Raw genomic sequence first — 25,454 nt, 5'->3', positions numbered from 1 at the left:
TCAAAGACCTCAGAATATTCCACTACTAAAAATATCTTCAGAAAAAAGGATAACAGCATTTATCTCTGCTTTCTTAAATTGGACATGCCTTAACTCCCTAAAAACTTCTTTGCTTGAGAGCTCCTAAAACAGCATTTTGGTTACCAGTTTGCTGCCTTGTTTTGTTGGTTTCTTCGTTTTTTTTTCCTTTTTTTGTGACTTGTAGAAATGAGACAGGATATCTCGAATCACATGGAGTAGAATCTCTATTTGCCTCTGAAGCTGTCAGATATATTTGGATGCTTACCAGAAGAAAGGAAAAAAGACTGGTATATAATCTAGTTTTCACCTATGAAGACAGTCTAACACCAAAGACTTTATTATTTTACTTTTGATTAAAATCCAAAGATCGAAAATAGTAAAGAAGATATGAGATTCAAGGTAGAGCTCTACATTGTCAAGTATGATTCTGTACATGTTCTATATTGCACAGTGGAAAAGTCTACATGTGAGAGAAGGCTTAATGAAAGGATATAACTGGTATTCCCAGATTGTATTTCCTTTATTCTTAGGAATGCTCTGAAGTACAAGGATTTTAATTGTGCTGTAGAGAGATGCTTACCTGCCTGAGGAGAGTTCTGAGATTTGAAAAGACCAACTACTCCCTTCCCATGGAATCCTCCAGATCGGAGAAGCAGGGTGCTGCTTCTTGAGTTCTTCCAACATACGACAGGCAGGCGATTGTGTCGATAGCAGCGGGCTACTCTTGGTAAACTACTGTCTTGTACAGCTTGAGGTACGACTAGAAGGCCAGGATAGCTTCAGTTACATGGAAAAGAGAAAGGAAAAGATTTAGGAGTAGGGTTGGTGGATGAGAGGAAGAGGGGACAGAAGGGGTAGGGACAGAGAGAGAACATAAGAATATGAGTATCATAATATTATAGTAATTTTCTAAGACTCGCAGAAACATTTTCACTGAGGGGTAAAACATATATTTCAAACATGAAACTTAGTTTCAAGTCCTTCTCTACTCTTCAGGGGTTGAGAAAAAAAGGCCTAGATGGTGAAAATAACTAACTGAACCACTGATCTGTAGTCTTTTCTTGAAATGGGCCCCTTTCAGTAGTACTAAAGGTTTTTGGTGAATAACTTAACCTTAGAAAAGAAAAGTGTTATGTAAAATTATTAAAAAAATCTCTGTTGAACTGAATAATTTCTCTTGCCTTATACTTTTCCTCAGCTTGAAATTAAGACTGTAAAATTAATGGATTAATGTCCAACTTTATGAGAATGACAAGTTATCAACAACATGTTAGATCACTGAAATGACAACAGAGAATAAAAAAAGGATGCTAAAATTTGACTGCCTGAGATGGTGAAAGGATTAAAAGTCAAAACCAAATGATTTCTGGTATGAAAACAGTATGTTCAAGTTTCAAAATGAGTTTAAATATTTTATTAACACTATATGTTGACATTTACTTAAAAAACAGGTTAGCCAAAAAGTTACAGGATACGATGTTGGGAAAATAAAACGTAGACTAGAAAACCTTGTTTTATAGATTAGTAAATGCAAGAAGATAGGCAGATTTCAAACAGTCAGTCCTTTAGTTTGTTTTGAAATATTACACTAAACAAATTTTCTATTTACAATGTCCCAACCTCAAATCCCTTATCTTGATATAATCCAGGGCTGAGAGGAGGGAGAGGAAATCCAGTTTATGGTCATGTAAATCATAACCTTCTACTATTTCACTGAATGCCAAATTAACTTTCCATACTTAACCAATGATATCTTGTAAATGTTCTGAAAGGCTAGTACTTTGGTGCTTTAGGATGTCTAGGCTGTGTTTTTCTAGTAACACAAACTCTAATACCACAAACTGATGAAAAGACCAAGCTGTAGACATAATCATTCATGAAGAATGGAAAAGCAGTTCTATTATTAGGGCCCTCTGTTGCTATCACCAGCCACTCCACAGAACAAAGATGTGGCAGTCTTCTTCCATAAAGATTACAGCCTAGGAAACCCTACTCTGTCCTATAGGGTTGCTATGAGTTGGAATTGACTCGATGGCAATGGGTTGGGTTGGTTGAATTGATTGCTAACACAACTTCAATATAGTATCTGTTTTTTTCCCCTGCTTGCTTCTAGGTACAATGACTATATGCATTAGATAAGGGAATAATGCTTAATGGCTTCAGGAGCTGCTTCAAAAACTCATACAGAACTAGCATTTGCCCTTCATCCCTCCTCCAGTGGGCTGCCCCCTCCTTCCACTGAATATGAGCACTATACACCATGTTCTCCTGTACACAGGATCTGAGGCTCTCTTGCTTCCCAGACAATGGCTTGAATGAGAGCTGGAGAGCCCCTGGTGCTGGGGCAAATAGTGTTGAGCTTGAAGATTGGTAGAGGCTATGTTCAGCTCCAGTCTCATTTAGCAATGAAAGACACATCCATTCACTCTTCTACCCATCCTAACCCACTGCCTACAGCCTTCAGCCCAGGGCTCCAGAGTAAGCTTCAAGAGGTAGACAGATAAACTGGGCTTCAGGAGCTGCTATGGAACTTTTTAATCAAAGAATAAAAAAACATACAAACAAATGCTCAAAACAAATGAATTATCACAAAAAGAAATTCATGTCACTAACCACCTAGGCCAAGAAATGGATCATCACCAATACTGGAGAGGATACCTTGTGTCTCTTACAATCCTGATTCCTCCCTCCTCCTTAAAGGTTACCACTGTCCTGAGCGCTAACAAAATGATTGAGTTTTGCTTACTTTTGAATTTTAGATAAAAGGAATCAACAGAAAGTATTCTTTTGTGTTGGTTTCTTTTGTTTGACATTGTGAGGTCAATTCATGCTATCATAAAAAAAAAATCATATATAGCTGTAATTTGTTAATTTCCATTGCTGTATATTATTCTACCACGTGATTATATCACAGTTTACCTAATCTCCTGTTGATGGAATTTGAGTAGTGTTAGTTTTGTGATTACTAAGAATAATTTTGTTCCATTGGTCTGCTATCCCTCTGCCAATCCCACATTGCCTTAATTACTGAGCTTTTTAAAAAGTCTTCATATCTGGTAGTATTATTCTACAAGAATAATACTTGACTACTCTTAGCCTTTTCATAGAACTCTTAGAATCATCTTTTCAATTTCCATAAATTTTTTTTCTGGCGTTTTGACTGGTATTACCTGGAATCTGTAGATCAATTTTGGGATAAATTAGTTTCAGAATATTGAATCTTCTAATCCAAGAACATGATGTATCTATTTATTTAGATTTTTAATTATTCTCAATACTGTTTTAAGCATTCCATGTAGAGATCTTGTACATATTTCATCAGATTTATTCTTAAGTATTTGAGGTTGTCGTTTTAATGAAATATTTGATTCCTAAGTATTTGACCAAGTGGCAGTCATTTCAACAAGGGGATACTGCACAGTCTAAAATCAGGAAAGGTGTGTGTCAGGGTTGTATCCTTTCACCATACTTATTCAATCTGTATGCTGAGCAAATAATGAAAGAACTCGAACTATATGAAGAAGAACACCGCATCCGGACTGGGAGGAAGACTCATTTGTAACTTCCAGTATGCAGATGACATAACCTTGCTTGCTGAAAGTGAAGAGGGCTTGAAGCACTTACTGATGCAGATCAAAACTACATCATTTAGATAACGAAAATTCTCACAACTGGACCAATAAGCAACATCATGATAAACGGAGAAAAGACTGAAATTGCCAAGAATTTCATCTTCTTGGATCCACAATCACTGTTCTTTATCGATGCGTAGTATTCCATTGTGTGAATATACCATAATTTATCCATTCATCTGTTGATGGGCGCCTTGGTTGCTTCCATCTTTTTGTAAAAAGTGCAGCAATGAACATGGGTGTGCATGTATCTGTTTGTGTAAAGGCTCTTATTTCTCTAGGATATATTCCAAGGAGAGGGATTGCTGGCTCGTATGGTAGTTCTATTTCTAGCTTTTTAAGGAAGCGCCAAATCGATTTCCAAAGTGGTTGTACCATTTTACATTCCCACCAGCAGTGTATAAGTGTTCCAATCTCTCCACAGCCTCTCTAACATGTATTATTTTGTGTTTTTGGATTAACGCCAGCCTTGTTGGAGTGAGATGAAATCTCACGTAGTTTTGATTTACATTTCTCTAATGGCTAATGATCGTGAGCGTTTCTTCACGTATCTGTTAGCTACCTGAATGTCTTCTTTAGTGAAGTGTCTGTTCATATCTTTTGCCCATTTTTTAATTGGGTTATTTGCCTTTTTGTGGTTCAGTTTTTGCAGTATCATGTAGATTTTAGAGATCAGACACTGATCAGAAATGTCATAGCTAAAAACTTTTTCCCAGTCTGTAGGTAGTCTTTTTACTCTTTTGGTGAAGTCTTTGGATGAACATAGGTGTTTGATTTTTAGGAGCTCCAGGTTATCTAGTTCTTCTTCTGCATTCTTCATAACGTTTAGGTTATCTAGTTTTTCTTCTGCATTCTTAATAATGTTTTGTATACTGTTTATGCCATGTATTAGGGCTCTTAACGTTGTCCCTATTTTTTCTTCCATCATCTTTATTGTTTTAGATTTTATATTTAGGTCTTTGATCTGTTTTGAGTTAGTTTTTGTACCTGGAGTGAGGTATGGGCCTTGTTTCATTTTTTTGCAGATGGGTATCCAGTTACGCCAGCACCATTTGTTAAAAAGACTGTCTTTTCTCCGTTTAACTGTTTTGGGGCCTTTGTCAAATATCAACGGCTTATATGTGGATGGATTTATGTTTGGATTCTCAATTCTGTTCCATTGGTCTATGTATCTGTTGTACCAGTATCAGGCTGTTTTGACTACTGTGGCAGTATAACAGGTTCTAAAATCAGGTAAAGTAAGGACTCCCACTTTGTTCTTGCTTTTCAGTAATGCTTTATTTATCTGGGGCCTCTTTCCCTTCCATAAGAAGTTGGCGATTTGTTCCTCCAACTCATTAAAGAATGTCTTTGGAATGTGGATCAGAATTGCATTAAATGTATAGATTACTTTTGGTAGAATAGACATTTTTATAATGTTAAGTCTTCCTATCCATGAGCAAGGCATGTTTTTCCACTTATGTAGGTCTCTTTTGTTTTCTTGCAGAAGTGTATTATAGTTTTCTTTGCATAAGTCTTTTACATCTCTGGTAAAATCTATTCCTAAGTATTTTATCTTCTTGGGGGCTACTGTAAATGACATTCACTGATTTAGTGATTTCCTCTTCGATGTTCCTTTTTTGTTGGTGTAGAGGAATCCAACTGATTTTTGTATGTTTATCTTGTATCCTGATAGTCTGCTGAACTCTTCTATTAGTTTCAGTAGTTTTCTTGAGGATTCCTTAGGGTTTTCTGTGTATAAGATCATGTCATCTGCAAATAGAGATACTTTTACTTCTTCCTTGCCAATCTGGATGCCCTTTGTTTCTTTGTCTAGCCTAATTGCTCTGGCTAGGACCTCCAGCACAATGTTGAATAAGAGTGGTGATAAAGGGCATCCTTGTCTGGTACCTTTTCTCAAGTGGAATGCTTTCAGGGTGTCTCCATTTAGAATGATGTTGGCTGTTGGCTTTGTATAAATGTCCTTTATTATGTTGAGGAATTTTCCTTCTATTCCTATTTTGCTGAGAGTTTTTATCATGAATGAGTGTTGAACTTTTTCAAATGCCTTCTCTGCATGAATTGATAAAATCATGTGATTCTTGTCTTTTGTTTTTTTTGTGATGGATTACATTAATTGTTTTTCTATCGTTGTACCATCCCTGCATACCTGGCATGAATCCCACTTGGTCATGGTGAATTCTTTTTTGGATATGTTGTTGAATTCTATTGGCTAGAATTTTGTTGAGGATTTTTGCATCTATGTTCATGAGGGATATAGGTCTGTAATTTTCTTTTTTTGTGGTGTCTTTACCTGGTTTTGGTATCAGGGACATGCTAGCTTCATAGAATGAGTTTGGGAGTATTGCGTCCTTTTCTATGCTCTGAAATACCTTTAGTAGTAGTGGTGTTAACTCTTCTCTGAAAGTTTGGTAGAACTCTGCAGTGAAGCCGTCTGGGCCAGGGCTTTTTTTTGTTGGGAGTTTTTTTTTTTATATTACCTTTTCAATCTCTTCTTTGTTATGGGTCTATTTAGTTGTTCTACCTCTGTTTGTGTTAGTTTAGGTAGGTAGTGTGTTTCTAGGAAATCGTCCATTTCTTCTAGGCTTTCAAATTTGTTTGAGTATAGTTTTTCATAGTAATCTGATACGATTCTTTTAATTTCAGTTGGGTCTGTTGTAATATCGCCCCTCTCATTTCTTCTTTGGGTTATCTGCTTCCTCTCCTGTTTTTCTTTAGTCAGTTTGGCGAGTGGTTTCTCAATTTTGTTGATTTTTTCCAAAAAACCAGCTTTTGGTCTTGTTAATTCTTTCAATTGTTTTTCTGTTTTCTATTTCATTTAGTTCTGCTCTAATTTTTATTATTTGTTTTCTTCTGGTGCCTGTGGGTTTCTTTTGTTGCTCTCTTTCTATTTGTTCAAGTTGTAGGGATAATTCTTTGATTTTGGCCCTTTCTTCTTCTTGGATGTGTGCACTGATTGATATAAATTGGCCTCTGAGCACCGCTTTTGCTGTGTCCCAAAGGTTCTGATAGGAAGTGTTTTCATTCTCATTGGATTCTATGAATTTCTTTATTCCATACTTAATGTCTTCCATGATCCAGTCTTTTTTGAACAGGGTATTGTTCAGTTTCCAAGTGTTTGATTTCTTTTCCCTGCTTTTCCTGTTATTGATTTCCACTTTTATGGCCTTATGGTCAGAGAAGATGCTTTGAAATATTTCAATGTTTTGGATTCTGGTAATGCTCGCTTTATGACCTAACATGTGGTCTATTCTAGAGAATGTTCCATGTGCACTAGAAAAGAAAGTATACTTGGTTGCTGTTGAGTGGAGTGTTCTGTATATGCCTATGAGGTCAAGTTGTTTGACTGTGGCATTTATATCTTCCATGTCTTTATTGAGCTTCTTTCTGGATGTCCCATCCTTCACTGAAAGTGGTGTGTTGAAGTCTCCTACTATTATTGTGGGGCTGTCTATCTCACTTTTCAATGCTGATAGAGTTTGTTTTATGTATCTTGCAGCCCTGTCATTGGGTGCATAAACATTTAATATGGTTATATCTTCTTGGTATATTGTCCCTTTAAGCATGATATAGTGTCCTTCCTTATCCTTTCTGACGGATTTAACTTTAAAGTCTATTTTGTCAGAAATTAATATTGCTACTCCTGCTGTTTTTTGATTGTTGTTTGCTTGATATATTTTTTTCCATCCTTTGAGTTTTAGTTTGTGTCTCTAAGTCTAAGGTATGTCTCTTGTAGGCAACATATAGACAGGTCTTGTTTTTTAATCCATTCTGCCACTCTCTGTCTCTTTATTGGTGCATTTAGTCCATTTACATTCAGGGTAATTACGGATAGGTATGAATTTAGTGATATCATTTTGATGTCTTTTTTTGTGTGAAGTTGAAAGTTTCTTTTTCCCACTTAATTTTTGTTGAGTAGATTATCTTTATATATTGTCCTTTCCTCATATTCATTGTTGTTGATTTTGTTTCTGCTGAGTCTTTCTTTCTTGTATTTTATTTTGATGAGTAGGATAGTTTGTCTCCTTTGTGGTTAACTTATTATTTACCACTATTTTTCTAAATTGAAACCTAACTCTTATTTCTTTGTATCGCCATATCTTCCTCTCCATATGGAAGTGCTATGATTATATTTCTTAGTCCCTCTTTATTGTTTTAATGTTGTCTTCTTTTATATAATAACATTGCTGTTGCCCTGTTTTGAGCTTTTTTTTTTTTTTTTTTTTTTAAATCTTGCTTTTTTTTTTGATTTCCCTGTCTGGGTTGACTTCTGATTGCTCTGCCCAGTGTTCTAGTTTTGGGTTGATACCTGATATTATTGATTTTCTAACCGAAGAACACCCTTTAGTATTTCTTATTTTTTTCTTTGGTTTTTACGAATTCCCTAAACTTCTGTTTATCTGGAAATGTTCTAATTTCACCTTCATATTTAAGAGACAGTTTTGATGGATATATGACTTTTGGCAGGCAATTTTTTTTCTTCAGTTTTTTAAATATGTTATCCCATTGCCTTCTTGCCGGCATGGTTTCTGCCGAGTAGCCCGAGCTTATTCTTACTGGCTCTCCTTTGTAGGTGACATTTCCTTTACCTCTAGCTCCTCTTAAAATTCTCTATCTTTGGTTTTGGCAAGTTTGATTATAATATGTCTTGGTGACTTTCTTTTAACATCTACCTTATTTTATTTTATTTTTTTTTATGTGGATTTCGATAAGCATCTTGGATAGATATCTTCTCATCTTTCACGATATCAGGGAAGTTTTCTGCCAACAAATCTTCAACAATTCTCTCCATATTTTCTGTTATCCCTCCCTGTTCTGGTACTCCAATCACACGTAGGTTATTTCTCTTGATAGAGTCCCACAAGATTCTTAAGGTTTCTTCATTTATTTTAATTCTTTTATCTGATTTTTCTTCAAATATGGTAGTGCTAAGTGATTTATCTTCGAGTTCGGAAATTCTAGCTTTTACTTGCTCAATTCTGCTCCTCTGACCTTCTCCTGAGTTGTTTACTTCTGTAATTTTATTGTTAATCTTCTGAATTTCTGATTGCTGTCTATGGATTTTTCCAGCTTATTAAATTTTTCATTATGTTTCTGGATAATCTTTCTAATTTCTTCAATTGCTTTATGTGTGTGTTCCTTAGCTTGTTCTGCTTATTGCCTCATTTCTTTCCTGATGTCTTGAAGGGTTCTGTATATTAATCTTCTGTATTCTGGCTCTGGTAATTCCAGGAATGTACTTTCATCTAGAAGACCCCTGGATTCTTTGTTTTGAGAGCTTGTTGAGGTGATTATGGTCTGTTTCTTTATGTGACTCAACATTGACTGTTGTCTTTGAGCCATCTGTAAGTTATTATATTAGTTTATGCTTGCTTACTGTGTCTTAGCTTCTTGATTTGTTCTGTTTTGATATACCCAAGTGGGTTGCCTGAGTGAGCTAGTTTGATTATTTTCACCTTTGGAGCTCTGATGTCCTGTCCCCAGCTGGCTAGAGCTGTTATCAGGTATATCAGTCTAGGAGTTCATTCACTTTTCTTGTACGAATTCAGATCAAGTGTCCAGGTAGCTGATCATCAAGTGTGTGGAACAGGCTCTGTCCTACAGTCTTAGAGGGGCAGGGTTGGTTAGTGTACGTACTGGTATCTGATTGCAGCAGGGGGTCACACTCTGAACAAGGCAGGGGGTTGAGATCCAACCTGAGTGTCTCTGAGAAAAGTGCGTCTCTGTTCCCTAGAGTGTGCAGGTGGGTGGGTTCTGCAGACAGACCATGGGTATCCAAAGTTTTCAGTTGTAAGGACTGGGAGGTACCAGTTATCCCTGGAGCCCTGTCGTGGGTGGCTGGGTGACCTGAGTGGAGCTACCAGTCCTTAGGTTCCTGATGTGGGTAGGTGAGGACCTTGTTTAATAGGTAAAGCAACGTCAACCGTCAAACACCCACCTCTCTACTGCACAGCTGGAACGGTTGGAGTTTGCCAACAAGGGCCTATTCTCCTGAAATAGGCCCACACAGGTCCGTGCAGAAGGGAAAGGTGCTCAAAGTCCATGGACCGTTTATGCCTGGGCAGGAGCAGCTTCTGTCCTGAGCTCCCCCAGTTAGTGGAGCTGGCAAATTATCTGTTCCCCCAAATGCAAATTTTTTCCTTCTCCAAGGCTGGGAGGATGGTTCTAGGTGCTCCACAGGGCCTTTCTCAGGCCCAGGGAATTCAGCCACTGAAACTGGCTTGGGGGTGGGGGAGGTGCTGTAAAATATACGCAAGTACTTAGCTTTTGTCAAGAGCGCCGTTCTTCTCAGGTTCCGGAGTTGTGAGCTGGCTGTGTGGCTAGCTGCTTCTCCCTGAGGAAACTGCTGCCGAACGCTAGTACCAGCCTTCCGCCGCTGCTCCAGGAATGGTGCCTGAGGGCTCCCCGCCACTGAGGTCCAGTAACTCCTCTCTGCTTCTGAACAGTCTCTTCCTCCCCCTCCCTGGCAGTTCATTTTCTAAGCTTGCCTTTGAAGCTCAGGGCTCCCAGGTTGTCACAAGCATATTCGTTTCACTTTTTTTTTTCGAGTCTTTGTTGTAAAGAGGGCTCACTGGAAGCTTCTGTCTATTCTGCCATCTTGGCTCCCCATTTGATGTTTTTTAGTGTTATGGTAGCACTGTGATCATTAAGGTTGTGTGTCAGCTTGGCTGGGTTTCTCAGTGGCTTGGCAGTTATGATGTAGTTTGGAAGCTGTATGATGATGCGATCACTTCCATGATGAGATTTGATATAATGTAATAACCTTCAAAGTGGGATCAGCTGTGAGTAGCCAGTCAGTTGAAAGGGTGTTTCCTTGGGGGCGTGGCGTGCGTGGAATATAAGTGGACTTTCTGGCAAGGCTCCTGGGCTTTTGTTCACTCTAGATCTTGCAGCTGGCTCCTGTTTGTCTGATCTCCAGTTTTTGGGACTTGAGCTTGCAGCTTGCCTGGCCATCTTGGGATCTGTCCATCTTTGTAGCCTATGCACAAGAGCCCTGCAGATCTTGGGTCTGCCAGCCCCTGAGGCTATGTGAAATCAGGAGAGGCCTCTATCCTGACTCATGGACTTGGGATGCTCCAGCCTCTATAATCGTGTGTGCCATTTCCTTAATCCAAATCTCTTTATATATTTATATGCTTTACTGGTTTTGCTTCTCTAGAGAAGCCAGCCTAAGACAAGTACCCAAATAGTATCATTACAAAAAGGTTCAGTTTCTAATTTTTTGTTTAATTTCTGTATAATGGCTTTGTCATGGATTGAATTATGTTCCCCCCAAAATGTGTATATCAATTGGGCTGGACCACGATTCCTGGTATTATGTGATTTTCCTATATGTTGTAAATCCTGCCTCTATGATGTTAATGGGGAAGGATGGGTGGCAGCTGTGTTAGTGAGGCAGGACTCAATCTAAAGACTGGATTGTGTTTTGAGGCAATCTCTTGAAATATAAAAGAAAGAAGTGAGCAGAGAGACAGGGAACATCATACCACCAAGAAAGCAGTGCCAGGAGCAGAGTACTTTCTTTTGACCTAGGGTTCCTGAGCAAAAAAGCTCCTAGTCTGGGATGAGATTGATGAGAAGGCTGACAGAAAGAAAGCCTTCCCCTGGAGCAGATACCCTGAATTTGGACTTTTAGCCTACTTTACTGTGAGGCAATAAATTTCTCTTTGTTAAAGCCATCCACGTGTGGTATTTCTGTTATAGCAGCACTAGATGACTAAGATAGCCTTGTATTAGTGACCTTCTAAACTTATTATTTTTAAATAATTATCTGTAGTTTCTTTGAGATTTTGTATGTACACAATCAGGTCATCTACGAATAATGACAATTTTATTTCTTCCTTTAGAATCTTTATATCTTTTAGTATTTATTTTTCTAGACTTTTTGCACTGTCTAGGACCTCTACTACAACACTGAATAGAAGTGGTAGTAGTGGGCATCCTTATCTTCTCCTGATCTAAGAGGAAAAGATTTCTATATTTTACCGTTAAATATTTTTGCCATAGAATTTTTTTAGATACCTAGCACTAGATTAAGAAGCTTCCTTTCTATTTTCAACTTGTTAAGAGTCCTTTTTAAAATCATAAATATGTTAAATTTTATAAAATGGTTTTCTGTATATAATGAATTATTATATATTTTTCATCTTATTTTGTTAATGTAAATTATGCTGATTGATTTTCAAATATCAAGTCAGTTCTGTATTCCTTTAATAAACTTCACTTGGTCATAATAAATTATCTTTTGTGAAATGAATCTTCTATCATTATGAAGTGTCCTTCATTTTCTCTAGTAATGGCTTTTCACTTTTTAAATCTACTTTAATATAGTGACAATATCTACTTTTAAGGTAGTTTTGCATGGTATATTTTTCCCATTCTTTTACTTTTAAACTTTTTGTACTCTTATATTTTATATATATCCTTTAAAAGCAGCATGAAGCTTTTTAAAAAATACATTCTGATAATCTTTGTCTTTTATTTGGTGCATTTAGTCCATCTACAATTGATATATAATTACTGATATATCTGAATTTAAATCCATCATCTTACTACTTTCTGTCTGTCCCATCTGTCCTATGTTCCCTTTCCTCTTCTTGCCTTCTTTTAGTTTGTTCTTTATTATTCCATTTCCTTCCCTCTAATGGAAACCCTGGTAACGCAGTGGTTAAGTGCTACAGCTGCTAACCAACAGGTTGGCAGTTCAAATCTGCCAGGTGCTCCTTGGAAACTCTATGGGGCAATTCTACTCTGTCCTATAGGGTCGCTGTGAGTCAGAATCGACTCAATGGCAGTGGGTTTGGTTTTGGTTTTGGTTCCCTCTAATAGCTTGATGGATATATATTATTCTGTTGTTGCTAGGTGCCATTGGGTCGGTTCTGACTCACAGTGATCCTTATGTACAAGATGAAATACTGCCCAGTCCTGTGCCATCCTCACAACTGTTGCTATGTTGAGACCATTGTCATAGCCACTGTGTCAATCCATCTCGTTGAGGGTTTTCTTTTTTGCTGACCCTCTACTTTACCAAGCAGGATGTCCTTCTCCACAGACTGCTCCCTCCTGATATCATGTCCAAAGTACATAAGACGTAGTCTTGCCATGTTTGCTTCTAAGGAGCATTCTGGCTGTACTCCTTCTAAGACAGATTTTTTTTTTTTTTTGGCAGTCCATGGCATATTCAATATTCTTTGCCAACACCATAATTTAAAGGCATCAATTCTTCCATCTTTCTTATTCATCTTCAGCTTTTGCATGTATATAAAGCAACTGAAAATACCATGGCTTGGGTCAGGCACACCTTAGGCCTCAAGTTAATACCTTCACTTTTTAACATTTTAATGAGGTCTTTGCAGCAGGTCTGTCTAATGCAATATGTTGATTTCCTGATTGCTGCTTCCATGGATGTTGACTGTGGATCCAAGTAAGTGAAGTCATGGACAACTTCAACATTTTCTCCCTTTATCATGAATATTATTATTTTATACCACCACAAATGATTTACAACAAGTATTTTTATAAGGGATCTATTAAAATTTTGTTGTGCTTCTGCCAGACTGAAATGATAAGTGAGGTCTGTCCTCTTCCTGGCAGCCATGACTCTGATAGCAAGTTTTCCAAACACAGCAGGACATCACACCCCAACAACACCATTTATGCTTATCTACAAAGACAATTTAGTTAGAATGACAGAATCCCAGAAAAATTACTATATACTCAACAGAGCCTCTTTCAGTATTTAATACAAAATGTTTATTTGGCTACATTCTCAAACTACATTCCCACTTGTAACTCAAGTTTCACAATGGTATTTGTAAATTTAAATCATCATTTAAAATGAAATATCTACAGTTCTTCAAGAATAGAGGGGTTGAAACAAACAGTAACATTACGGTAACTTTCTAAAAATGTGTACAAGGCTTGCAATTTACCAAGTACTTTCATGCCACTGGAAACGCTGGTGGTGTAGTAGTTTAAGTGCTACGGCTGCTAACCAGAAGGTCGGCAGTTCAAATTTGCCAGGTGCTCCTTGGAAACTCTATGGGGCAGTTCTACTCTGTCTGATAGGGTCGCTGTGAGTCAGAATCGACTTGACGGTGGTGGGTTTGGTTTTTTTGGGTTTTTTTCATGCCATTGTTCTATTTAATCAAAGTGTGAATTTATAAATGTAAAGAAACCAACTTACTTGGAGAGGAAAATGACTAAACTTGTGGGTGGTAGAAATGTAGTTTTAAAATATATATATATTTACATATGATAAAGCATGAGCTACGGCTTAATAGATTTGAAAAACAATGAGAGATAAGAATAGAAAAAAGAATTTTCTTTAAGTAATATTCTCTTGAAAATATTCTAGTTAGACAGCATATGAAAACGCTGCCTACCTCTGGATCAGCAAATTACAGTCTATGGACCAAATCTGGCCATGCCCATTCGTTTACTTACTGTCTATTGCTGCTTTTGTAGCAGAGTTGAGTAGTTGTAACAGAGACCTTATTGCCTACAAAATCAAAAATATTTATTATCTGGACCTTTACAGAAAAGTTTGCAGACCCCTGGGCTATACCAGACTGTCCTATTTGCCTGGCCAAATCCTGTTCTTTCATCAAGGTAGCATTTGGCATGCTAGCCAAAGGGGAATTTATATAGGGGATAAGAACTTTACCTTCTGCTTTCTGCCCTAACAGGCACTGTTCAATGATGTACTTTTCAGAATCCCAATGAGATGTTTACTCGTGCTGCATAAAAAGTGTCTCTTAAACACACATACTCCTGGAATCTTGCTCCTATCTTCTGGCATTTTTATCTATCTTTGGGCTATGGATACAAATAGCCCATTCAAGATGCAAATGAAGAAAGGAAAGTGGGTGTCTTTTTAGAGCCCACTGACAGACTCACCTCCGGCAGAGTGAATACATCCTGTTGGAGGCAGTGATTCGAAAATACTCCGGTTTTGTGCGGGAAGAGCTGCCACTTATGGTTCCCAAACCTAATCGTTGATAGTCTCTGAAACAAGCTTTTTCCACTAACTGTTCCATTGTAGACTTCTCAGAAGCCTTCAGGGTAGTACTTGCGGGGAGTTCACTGTCATCTGAAACTGTGATGAGAGAAGCCGATTTGATGGAATGATTCAGCTAAAAGTAAAGGATTAAAAACTTCCTTTTGTAGAGGACTCTTAAACCAGGAGAGTTTTATATACATAGGTACTGTGTATATCACAAATGAAATAATGTAATTTCTATGAAGAATCATTTTACTCAAACATAATTAAAACACTAATGGACAGTCAAGAAATAAAATATAAGGGGCTCAATTTGTTAACTAAAAATATCAAGGAAACAACACAATTTAAATAATTTCTAAAAACAATACAATTTTGAATTAATTACCCCTACTCTTCTGTTTCAATCAGGCTTGCTTGTTAAGGCCAAATTGTAGAGACTTCTATTTAGGACTGTATAAAATTCCCAAACTTTGTCTGAGGCTAACCTGTCAGTAAAATTAATCTTTAATATCATTTCAGCCAGGTTTCAGTTAACTTTTCAGAGCTCAAACTTCTAACCTATTCAGAAGTTCACTGTTGGGAAAAGACCTTTCTTTCCTTACAGAGGTATGAAGAAGTTATACTTTTTTTCTGGAATTTTTTTTTTTTCAGAGGATGTGGTATACATGGAAAACTCCCTCACGGTTTTGCAATCACACTTTACAGAATCCTTTAAGATTTTAGATGTGGGAAAAATTTACCCAATAATCGAGTATTTTAGGGAGGATTAAAAAATACATTCCTGATTGGTACTGCATGTTCTAACTAAAAAAAATTCCATGTTAAAAACTGTCCTAATTTACTTTTACATTTATTTTTAAAGCAAGAGAAGTCAAACGAAGTTTTCAAAGTCTTTGGAAATGTGCTCAAAGTACTAATCTGAAGGGAAAGATTAGGCTATCTTCCATTAAAAAAAAAAAAACTACCCCAATAGTATGGCCCCGAGATGTCCTTTTAGCTCAGTACTGAAGTCATTACTGAGGTTTACCCTTCAGTCAAGGATTAGACAGGCCCATAAAACAAAATGAGACTAAATGAGCACACCAGCCCAGGGGCAAGGACTAGAAGGCAGGAGGGGACAGGTAAGCTGGTAATAGGGAACCCAAGGTAGAGCAGGGAGAGTGTTGACATGTCGTGGTGTTGGTAACCAATGTCACAAAACAATATGTGTACTAATTGTTTAATGAAAAGCTAGTTTGTTCTGTAAACCTTCATCTGAAGTACAATAATAAGAAAAGACTAAAACTATCAGTTTATTCCTATAAATACAAGACTCTGCATTTACATCTGTGAACTTCACAATGCAATGCAATCAGGTTATTAGTTTTGTGTTATTTTCAGAGGAGCACAGAAAATTGTATACTTTGGTCTTTTTATGGAATAACTATCAGAGGATGATAGTTGTTGTTCCATGAAATCACTAAAACTTTGAATTAGAAGAGTTGATAATGGTGGGAAGTAGTGATTCTTTTGTGGCTTTCCATATGTCTGTGAGGTAACCAGGGCTCCAACACGTAGTCGTTTCAGTAATATAGTGGTGGGTCTTTAACTGTCCCCAGAGGTAAGCTTGTACATACACGCATTGACATAGGCGTGCGTGCATACACATAAAATGAGACGCACGTTCTTTATTCCAGCTACTGGAAATGGAGACCTTTTAGCCAGTGATATCTATAGAATTGAGGTTTCTTTTTTTAAAACGTTTTCTTGTTATTATGAGTAGTACCTTTGAAAACACTGGTGATCAATTCTAAGATCCTCAGAGGAAAAATGGTGCAGTAGCATTCATTCTTCCTCCTATTAGATCTGATTCTCCCTAGTATTCACTCCACAAGTACATTAGCTACTGGGTTAAGAATAGGGAACAATCATTAAATAAGACATTTTGCTGTTGCTTTCAGCCTCTATTTTCCCATTTGAGAGGCATCTCAGCTTCACAAATCCTGTCCTTTTAAATATTTAGTGGACATTTTTTTCCTATCACCTAGGAATTCCTTCATTTCAGGTCCCCCATATTGATTAAATGCACCCATGATGTTCTTACTAAAACCCAAATCTTCAGTATAAGAATATTCAATATCCTTATTCCAATTCCATAAGAATAAGGTACAGAGGACTACCCTATAGCTACATTTCTTAAGCAGTGGAGTTTCCTTGTTTTTCCCTTTAATGAGACCCACAAAAAATGGTCAAACAGCTCTATGGATTTAGTAAAGAATTAAAATTTAACAAAATCTTAGGCGAGAAACGGAACATTGGGAAAATAATGTCTTTTTTTCACTTCTGAGAAGCTGGTAAGCATGTCAAATTTTCTTATGAGATCTAGGTTTTTGTGTTAAGTTTCAGTGCAACTTTACAAGCTTCAGTCTCTTATTCCTATAAGAAGAAAGAATAAAGATAGAAAAAAAGGTTCTTACATACCAGATATATCATCTTCTTCATTCCATCCAGGACGATTCACTCTCTCTTCTACAATTGTCCCTGTCCTTCTCCTCAATAAATACTGCCGCCCAATTTTCATTTTCCCTGCTCGTTTGGCACCTTTCACAATTGTTTTTGAGAAGGTGCTACAAGTTAAAAAAAAAAAAAGAATGCCAATGTAATATGAAGGTACCATTTACAATTTTTTGATACTTACACAGCTCAAGTTGTTTCTTCTCCATTTCTGCAGCTGCTAGTATTATTTAGACCTTCATGAAGTCTCTCCTTCATTAGATCAAATTTTATATGGCTTTCAAACTAATTTTCTATAAAACACCACTGACACCAAGACACTGCTTTGGGCAAAAAAGTGCAAGACCCTAGAGTGGAACACAGACTACTTATCATCCCAAATCTAAACACCTCAGTTTGGCTTTTTGGTAAACCATGCCTGACCCCACCCAGGTTATCCACGCCATATGCCTCCACCACAATTCCCACAAACCTTGCTGTGATAGTCTTCTTGCATGGAAAGCTGGCCTGCCTCCCTTGCCACTGATTCAAACTCTTTTCCACTAGCACACAGGCCTTTCTTTGGCATTGTATGGCAATTATAGTTGGCAACACCTTAATTTTTTTCTTAAATGTTGTCTTGCCTCTAATTAGCTAAATATCTGAGGTATGGAAAAGAATAATATTATTTCCCTTTCTGAAGTGATAAAACTAAGAAATTTAGCACCCTTTTGAGAATCATATTTAATTAAAGGAAAACTAGGATGCAAATCAATTAGACTAAAAGTACTTTATTCACTCAAATAGTTTACTTTTCTTGCTGATAAAAAATCTGGGTACAGAGTATTTATAGCCCAGAGAACTAAACAAAGAAGCTACTTCCTGAGTAATGAGCTTGAAGTGAAGATTTCGAGTAAGATTATTTTTGATTATTCTTTTATTGTCAAATAGTTTTATCAGACCCTTTCTTTAGTCATCTGAAATGTAAACCTGGGGGTTATGAAAGATGTTTTAGATAACTGTTAGAAATCGTAAAATGCTGATATTTCCAAAATTAAGCCTGTTGTAAATCACTTCAGGTGTAACTTAAAATAAACTAAGTGGGATTTCTGAAAAAAGTTTCCCAGCTAGAGCTAAGCCCTTTGATTCATAAACTCAAGGCAATTTGACAATGTTTTAAATTTTAAAATTGCTGTACCCTCTTTTGCAGCTGGATGCTACAGGCCTGATTATGCGTGTGTGTATAATATGTATGTACGTATTTATTTCTGACAGTTTCTAAATTTAAAACACCATACAAACAAAGCTTTACTTCTTCCACAGAGAACAGAAATAACAAATATTTTAGGCTCCTCTGTGACTCTATAGTACTAAGAAAAATGCTTGGCTCACTGTTATAAACACCTAGGAGGCCCTTCGTGCCTATACCTGGATATTCTCCTTTGCTTACAAGGTAACAGTGGTACAGGTGGCCAGCTACAGAATTGAGAAATGACACATTGTCTAGAATCTGAAATCTTCTATAATCCCCAATCTGCCCCACAAAGACAAGGAAAAGGTTCTTTCCCCAAAGTCTGCAAAGCTCTCCCTAATATTTAATTTGTACTGGGCGATGCCCAAATTCCAGGCGATTAGTTAATGATGAAAATGAACAGAAGCTTGAGCCCCTATATTATAATCACTGATTGAAGAGAATTTTAAAATAACTGTCATTTTATAATAACTAAAATCCAAAAATTTCAACATAAATTTCCAAAAGCCTTCATCAGAAAGAAAGAAAGAAAAAAAAAAAAAGTAGCTATAAAGGACATCATTGGGATCATTAAAAAAATTGAATATGAACTCTGTGTTGGATAAAAGTATTATATCAATTACGTTTCTTGGTCTTGATTACGTACTGTGTTTATGTAAGATAAAGTCTTTGTCTTAGGAAATATTCATTGACGTATTTAAGGACAAAGAGGCATTATTGGAAAGAGGAAAAAATGTGTAAGAGAGAGAATGATGAAGCAAATGGAACAAAATATAAACAAATGGTGAATCTGGGTAAAGGATATACAGGAATTCTTTCTACCACTGTAACTTTTTTATAAGTTTGAAGTTGTATTAAAAAAAAAAAAAAAATAAGGGCTCCCATCTCTGGATCAAAGCCAAACTGCACATGAGCCCGGATATTTATGAAAGTGTAAGGGATTACGTAACAGAAGAAGGGAAAACAGGAGGCAGAGGCAACGTGGTGCTAGCAGAAGGACCAGCACTCCCTCTACAGCAATGACCTGAAAAACTAAGTAAAACAGATACAAACATCAGTCTTGGAACCTAAGTGTCAAATGAAGGGATAAAGAACTCAACCAAGCACCACATGGAATACACAAGACAGCATCAGCCAGATACCAACCTAGGTAATGAACTCTCAAGCATAAAACAAAACTAAAAGATTTAAAACAGGGAACCAGAGAAGTCAATCTGTAAATGACAACCATGTGAGAATAACAAAAGAGGCAATAAATGGTGTAGGTATAGAACTATCGAATGGAGAGGAAGTCAGGGTGATATCAAATAATAAAAGAATGGTTCAAACTCAGGAAGAAAGAAGTACATTTCAAGGTATCCACAAAGAAAGTTCACAAACCTACTCATCAAAATAAAGAAGAAAAACATAAAGTCACAGTAAACACAAAATCTACAAAAATGAAAAACAAACAAAAAATCTACAAACAAAAGGTAAAGCACAGGAGAGTAAGAGGGACAAAGAAAATGTCAGCACCACAAAAAAAAAGCACACACACAAAAATGACAGTAATAAATGCACACCTATAAGCAATCACACTGAACGTAAATGGCTTAAATGCACCCATAAAGAGAGAGGGAGTGACAGAATGAATTAAAAAACACGACCCATCAATATCCTGTCTACAAGAAACACACCTCAGAAACAAAGACATAAATACATTAAAAATCAAAGGATGGAAAAAAATGTACCAAGCAAACAGCGACCAAAAAAGAGATGGAGTGAGAATACTAATTTCAGATAAAATGTATTTTAAAACACAAGCCACCATAAAAGACAAAGAAGGGCATTATATAATGATTAAAGGGACAATCCACCATGAAGATATAACCATAATAAATATCTATGCTCCCAATGACAGGGCTCCAAAATACATAAAACAAACTCTAACAGCACTGAAAACAGAAAATGACAATTCCACAATAATAGTAGGAGAATTCAACACACCACTCTTGCCAAAGGACAGAACTTCTAGAAAGAAATTCAACAAAGATGAAGAACATGCAAAGGCCACAATCAGCCTACCTGATGTCATAGACATATACAGAACACTCCACCCAACAGCAGCAAAGTACACATTCTTCTCAACACACACAGAATGTTTTCCAGAATAGACTACATCTTAGGCCACAAAGCAACCCTCAATAAAATCCAAAACACTGAGATAATAAAAGTATCTTCTCTGATCACAATGCCACCAAAGTAGAAACTAATAACAGGAAGGGCAAGGAAAAAAATCAAATACATGGAAACTCAATTAACACCTTGCTTAAAAACCACCGTGTAATAGAAGAAACCAAAGATGGAATCAAAAAATTCCTAGAATCAAACGAGAATGAAAACACATCACACCAAAGCCTTTGGGAAACAGCAAAGGGACAAAATCAAAATATTAGCTACACAGCTTGAGCAAATAGAAAGAGAACAGCAAAAGAAGCCCATAGGCGCCAGAAGAAAGGAAATAATAATGATCAGAGCAGAAATAAATGAGATAGAGAAAAGAAAAACAATAGAAGCAAACCCAAAAGTTGGTTCTTTGGAAGAATCAACAACATTGACAAACTAATGGCCAAACTGACAAAAGAAAAACAGCTGAGGATGCAAATAACCCAAATAAGAAATGAAATGGAGGACATTACAACAGACCTAACTGAAAAAAAAAAAAAAGGATAATAACAGAGTACTAAGAAAAACTATACTCCAACAAATCTGAAAACCTAGAGGAAATGGATAAATTTCTAGAAACACACTACCTACCCAAACTAACACAAACTGAAGTTGAAATTCTGAACAGGCCCGTAACAAGAGAAGAGATTGAAAAGGCAATAAAAAAACTTCCAACGAAAAAAAAAAGCCCTGGTCTAGGTAGCTTCACTGAAGAATTCTACCAAATTATTCAGAGAAGAGCTTACACCATTACTAATCAAACTATTTCAGAACATAGAAAAGGAAGGGATACTTCTGAATTCATTCTATGAAGCCAGCAAAACCCTGATACTCAAACGAGGCAAAGGCGCCACAAAATAAGAAAATTACAGACCTATCTCTCTCATGAATATAGATGCAAAAATTCTCAACAAAATTCTAGCCAACAGATTTCAACATCATAGCAAAAAATAATACACCATGACCAAGTGGGATTCATACGAGGTATGCAAGGATGGGTCAATATTAGAAAATCAATCAACATGATCCACCACATGAATAAAATAGAAGAATCACATGATCATCTCAATCGATGCAGAAAAGGCATTTGACAAAGTCCAACACCCATTCCTGATAAAAATTCTCAATCAAATAGGTATAGAAGGGAAATTCCTCAAGTTAAGAAATGGTATCTATACAAAAGCAACAGCCAACATCATTCTTAATGGAGAGAGGCTGAAATCATTCCCCTTGAGAACAGGAACAAGACAAGGATGCCCATTATCACCTCTCCTATTTAACACTGTGCTGGAAGTCCTACCTAGAGCAATAAGGCAAGAAAAGGAAATAAAGAGCATACAAATTGGTAATGAAGAAGTAAAACTGTCCCTATTTGCAGATGATATGATACTATACATAAAAAACCCAAAAGACTCCATAAGAAAACTACTGGAACTAACAGAAAGATTCAGCAGAGAGACAGGATACAAGATAAACACACAAAAGTCAGTTGGATTGCTATACACCAATAAAGAGAACTACAAAAAGGAAATCAGGAAAGCAATACCATTTATAATAGCCCCTAAAAAAATAAAATACTTAGGAATAAATCTAACCAAGGATGTAAAAGACCTGTACGAAGAAAACTACAAAACACTACTGCAAGAAACCAAATAAATGGAAAAACATACCATGCTCCTAGATAGGTAGACTCAACATTGTGAAAATGTCACTGTACCCAAAACAATCTACAAATACAATGCAATTCTGATCCAAATACCAACAACATTATTTGAAGAGATGGAAAAACTAATCATTAACTTTATATGCAAAGGAAAGGGGCCCCAGAGACAAGTAAAGCACTACTGAAGAAGAATAAAGTGGGAGGACTCACACTACCTAACCTCAGAAACTATTATACAGCTACCTTAGTCAAAACACCCTGGTACTTGTACAAGGACAGACACATTGACCAATGGAATGGAATCGAGAAACCAGATGTAAATCCATCCACCCAAGGTCACCTCATCTTCAACAAAAGGCCCAAAGCCCATTAAATGGGGAAAAGACAGTCTTTTTAACAAATGGTGCTGGCAAAACTGGATGTCCATCTGCAAAAAAATGACTATGGTACACATACCTCACACCATACACAAAAACTAACTCAAGATGGATCAAAGACCTAAATATAAAACCAAAAACTATAAATACCACAAGAGAAAAACATAGGATCAACTCTAGAGGCCCTAATACACGGCATTAACAGGATACAAACCATAAATAACAATACACAAACTCTAGAAGATAAGCAAGATAACTGGAATCTTCTAAAAATTAAACACCTATGCTCATCAAAAGATTTCACCAAATGAGTAAAAAGAGAACCTACAGACTGGGAAAAAATTTTTGGCTATGACAAATCTGAAAAAGGTCTAATCTCTAAAATCTATAGGAAAATTCAACACCTCTACAACAAAAAGAGAAATAGTCCAGTTAAAAAATGGACAAAGGATATGAACAGACACTTCACCAAAGAAGACATTTAAGTGGCTAACAGACACATGGTGAAATGCTCCCCATCATGAGCCATTAGAGAAATGCAAATCAAAACCACAATGAGATACCATCTCACATTGACATTACTGGCACGAGTCAAAAAAACAGAAAGTAACAAATGTTGGAGAAGCTGCAGGGAGCTTGGAACTTATACACTGCTGGTGGGAATGTAAAATGGTATGACCATTTTGGAAAACGATATGACACTTTCTTAAAACGCTAGAAATAGAAATACCATATGATCCATCAATCCCACTCCTAAGAATATATCCTAGAGAAATAAGAGCCGTCACATGAACAGACATATGCATACCCATGTTCACTGCAGCATTGTTTACAATAGCAAAAAGATGGAAACAACCTAGATGCCCATCAACAGATGAATGGATAAACAAACTATGGTACATACACACAATGGAGTACTATACAATGATAAAGAACAATGATGAATCTGTGAAGCATCTCATAACATGGATGAATCTAGAGGGCATTATGCTGAGTGAAATAAGTCAATCACAAAAGGACAAATATTGTATGACAGCACTACAGTAAAAACTCATGAAAAGGTTTACAAGCCAAATGAAACAATCTTTATGGTTTTGAGGGAGGGGAGAAATGGGGATGGAAAAACACTCAATAGACAATAGGTAAATGGTGGGTTTTTAAGCGGTAACTTTGGTGAAGGGTAAGACAGTAGACAATACTGGGGAAGCTGACACAACTTGACCAGGGCAAGGTTATGGAAGCTCCATAGGCACATCCAACCTCCCTGAGGGACCAAATTATTGGGCTGAGGGCTCTGGGGACCATGGTCCTGGGCAACATCTAGCTCAACTGGCATAACATACTTTATAAAGAAAATCTTCTGTGTCCTACTTCAGTGAGTAGTGTGTGAGGTCTGTAAAGCCTGTGAGCAGCCATCCATGATACTCCACTGGTCTTACCCCTTTGGGAGCAAGGGAGAATGAAGAAAACTAAAGACACAGGGAAAGATTAGTCCAAAGGACTAATGGACCACAACTGCCACAGCCTCCACCAGACTGAGTCCCGTACAACTAGATGGTGCCTGGCTACTACCACCGAATGCTCCGACAGGGATCAAAATAGAGGGTACGGTACAGAGCTGGAGAAAAATGTAGAACAAAATACAAACTCAAAAAAAAAAAAAAAGAAGAAAAGAAAAAAAAGACCAGACTTACTGATCTGACAGAGACTGGAGAAATCCTGAGAGTGTGGCCCCCAGACATACTTTTAGTTCAGTACCGAAGTCACTCCTGAGGTTCACCCTTCAGCCAAAGATTAGACAGGCCCATAAAACAAAATAAGATTAAATGGGCACACCAGTCCAGGGGCAAGGATGAGAAGGCAGGAGGGGACAGGAAAGCTGGTAATGGGGAACCCAAGGTTGAGAAGCAGAGAGTGTTCACATGTCTTGGGGTCGGCAATCAGTGTTACCAAACAAAATGTGTATTGATTGTTTAATGAGAAACTAGTTTGCTCTGTAAACCTTCACGTAAAGTACAATAAAAAAAAAACAAAAAACAGAAGTTCACATTCTGAATATGCACCATGAGTAATGGACATGACAGTCAAAGCCTCTCACAGTTTTTGAAACTTGTTACATACATCAATGCTTTTGTGCCATAACTTTATGAACTTGGCCCAAAGGGCTTGAAAGAATGGCAAACAAAAACAGCAATCACTTACATACTGATAAAAAGAATGGGTCACATTCCCCAGACAGTCAAACATGGGAGAGTTGAAATTAAGAGGCTTTCTTTCCTCTTACCGAAAGGAGGTATTCTTTTCCTTCTGTTTGGGTAAAATTATCTGTGGGGTAGTTTGTCCAGCAGCAAAAGCAAAGGTGCTGAAAATGGACTGAGGATACCGGAACTTCATCAGCTGTTTCTTAAAGATCTCTACTACTTCTGGGCTCACTTCTTCATCAAATGTTACTTTAATCAACTAGAGACAAAAGAGATTAAATACATCAGAAGCATCAAGGATTTCCAGAGAACTTGTGCCCAAATCACTGAAATAACAGAAAATAACAATACTAAATGGAAGACTTTGGAACTTGAGGGACCTTGGAAATTACTCAACACGATCTTTTGTTTTTAAAAATAAAAAAAAGTGAGGCTCAGAAAGGTCTACTTGCCATAGATGGTTGGTTGGCAAGATGAATCATGTATCTTGAAGGTGGGTTTCTCTAAGACTATCTCTTCTAAGAAAGGATGGAGAAATTAACTTGTGGTGGCTGAAGCAGCAAACATGCCCTTCTCATTTCTCGGCTGTTGGTTCTAGATGGGGAATTTGGCCTAATAAGGTCTCC

General features: G+C 37.0%; 1 protein-coding gene across 6 annotated transcripts in view; it reads right to left on the bottom strand.

The window, feature by feature from the left end:
- Window positions 1-25,454, bottom strand: part of SBF2 (SET binding factor 2) — a 518,200-nt gene that overhangs the window by 57,604 nt on the left and 435,142 nt on the right. For all 6 annotated transcript variants that reach the window (XM_064288443.1, XM_064288439.1, XM_064288442.1 and 3 more), the window contains 4 exons: window positions 24,912-25,087; window positions 17,119-17,264; window positions 14,553-14,751; window positions 602-798 (listed from right to left, as the gene is read on the bottom strand). In XM_064288443.1, the coding sequence (XP_064144513.1) occupies window positions 602-798; window positions 14,553-14,751; window positions 17,119-17,264; window positions 24,912-25,087 (718 nt within the window). The remainder of the gene's footprint in view (window positions 1-601; window positions 799-14,552; window positions 14,752-17,118; window positions 17,265-24,911; window positions 25,088-25,454) is intronic.

Source organism: Loxodonta africana, chromosome 7 (assembly GCF_030014295.1).
Source record: "Loxodonta africana isolate mLoxAfr1 chromosome 7, mLoxAfr1.hap2, whole genome shotgun sequence".
In the NCBI taxonomy this organism is placed as follows: domain Eukaryota; kingdom Metazoa; phylum Chordata; class Mammalia; order Proboscidea; family Elephantidae; genus Loxodonta; species Loxodonta africana.
The sequence above is the reverse complement of the archived record's forward strand: the minus strand, read 5'-3'. Positions and strand labels throughout refer to the sequence as shown.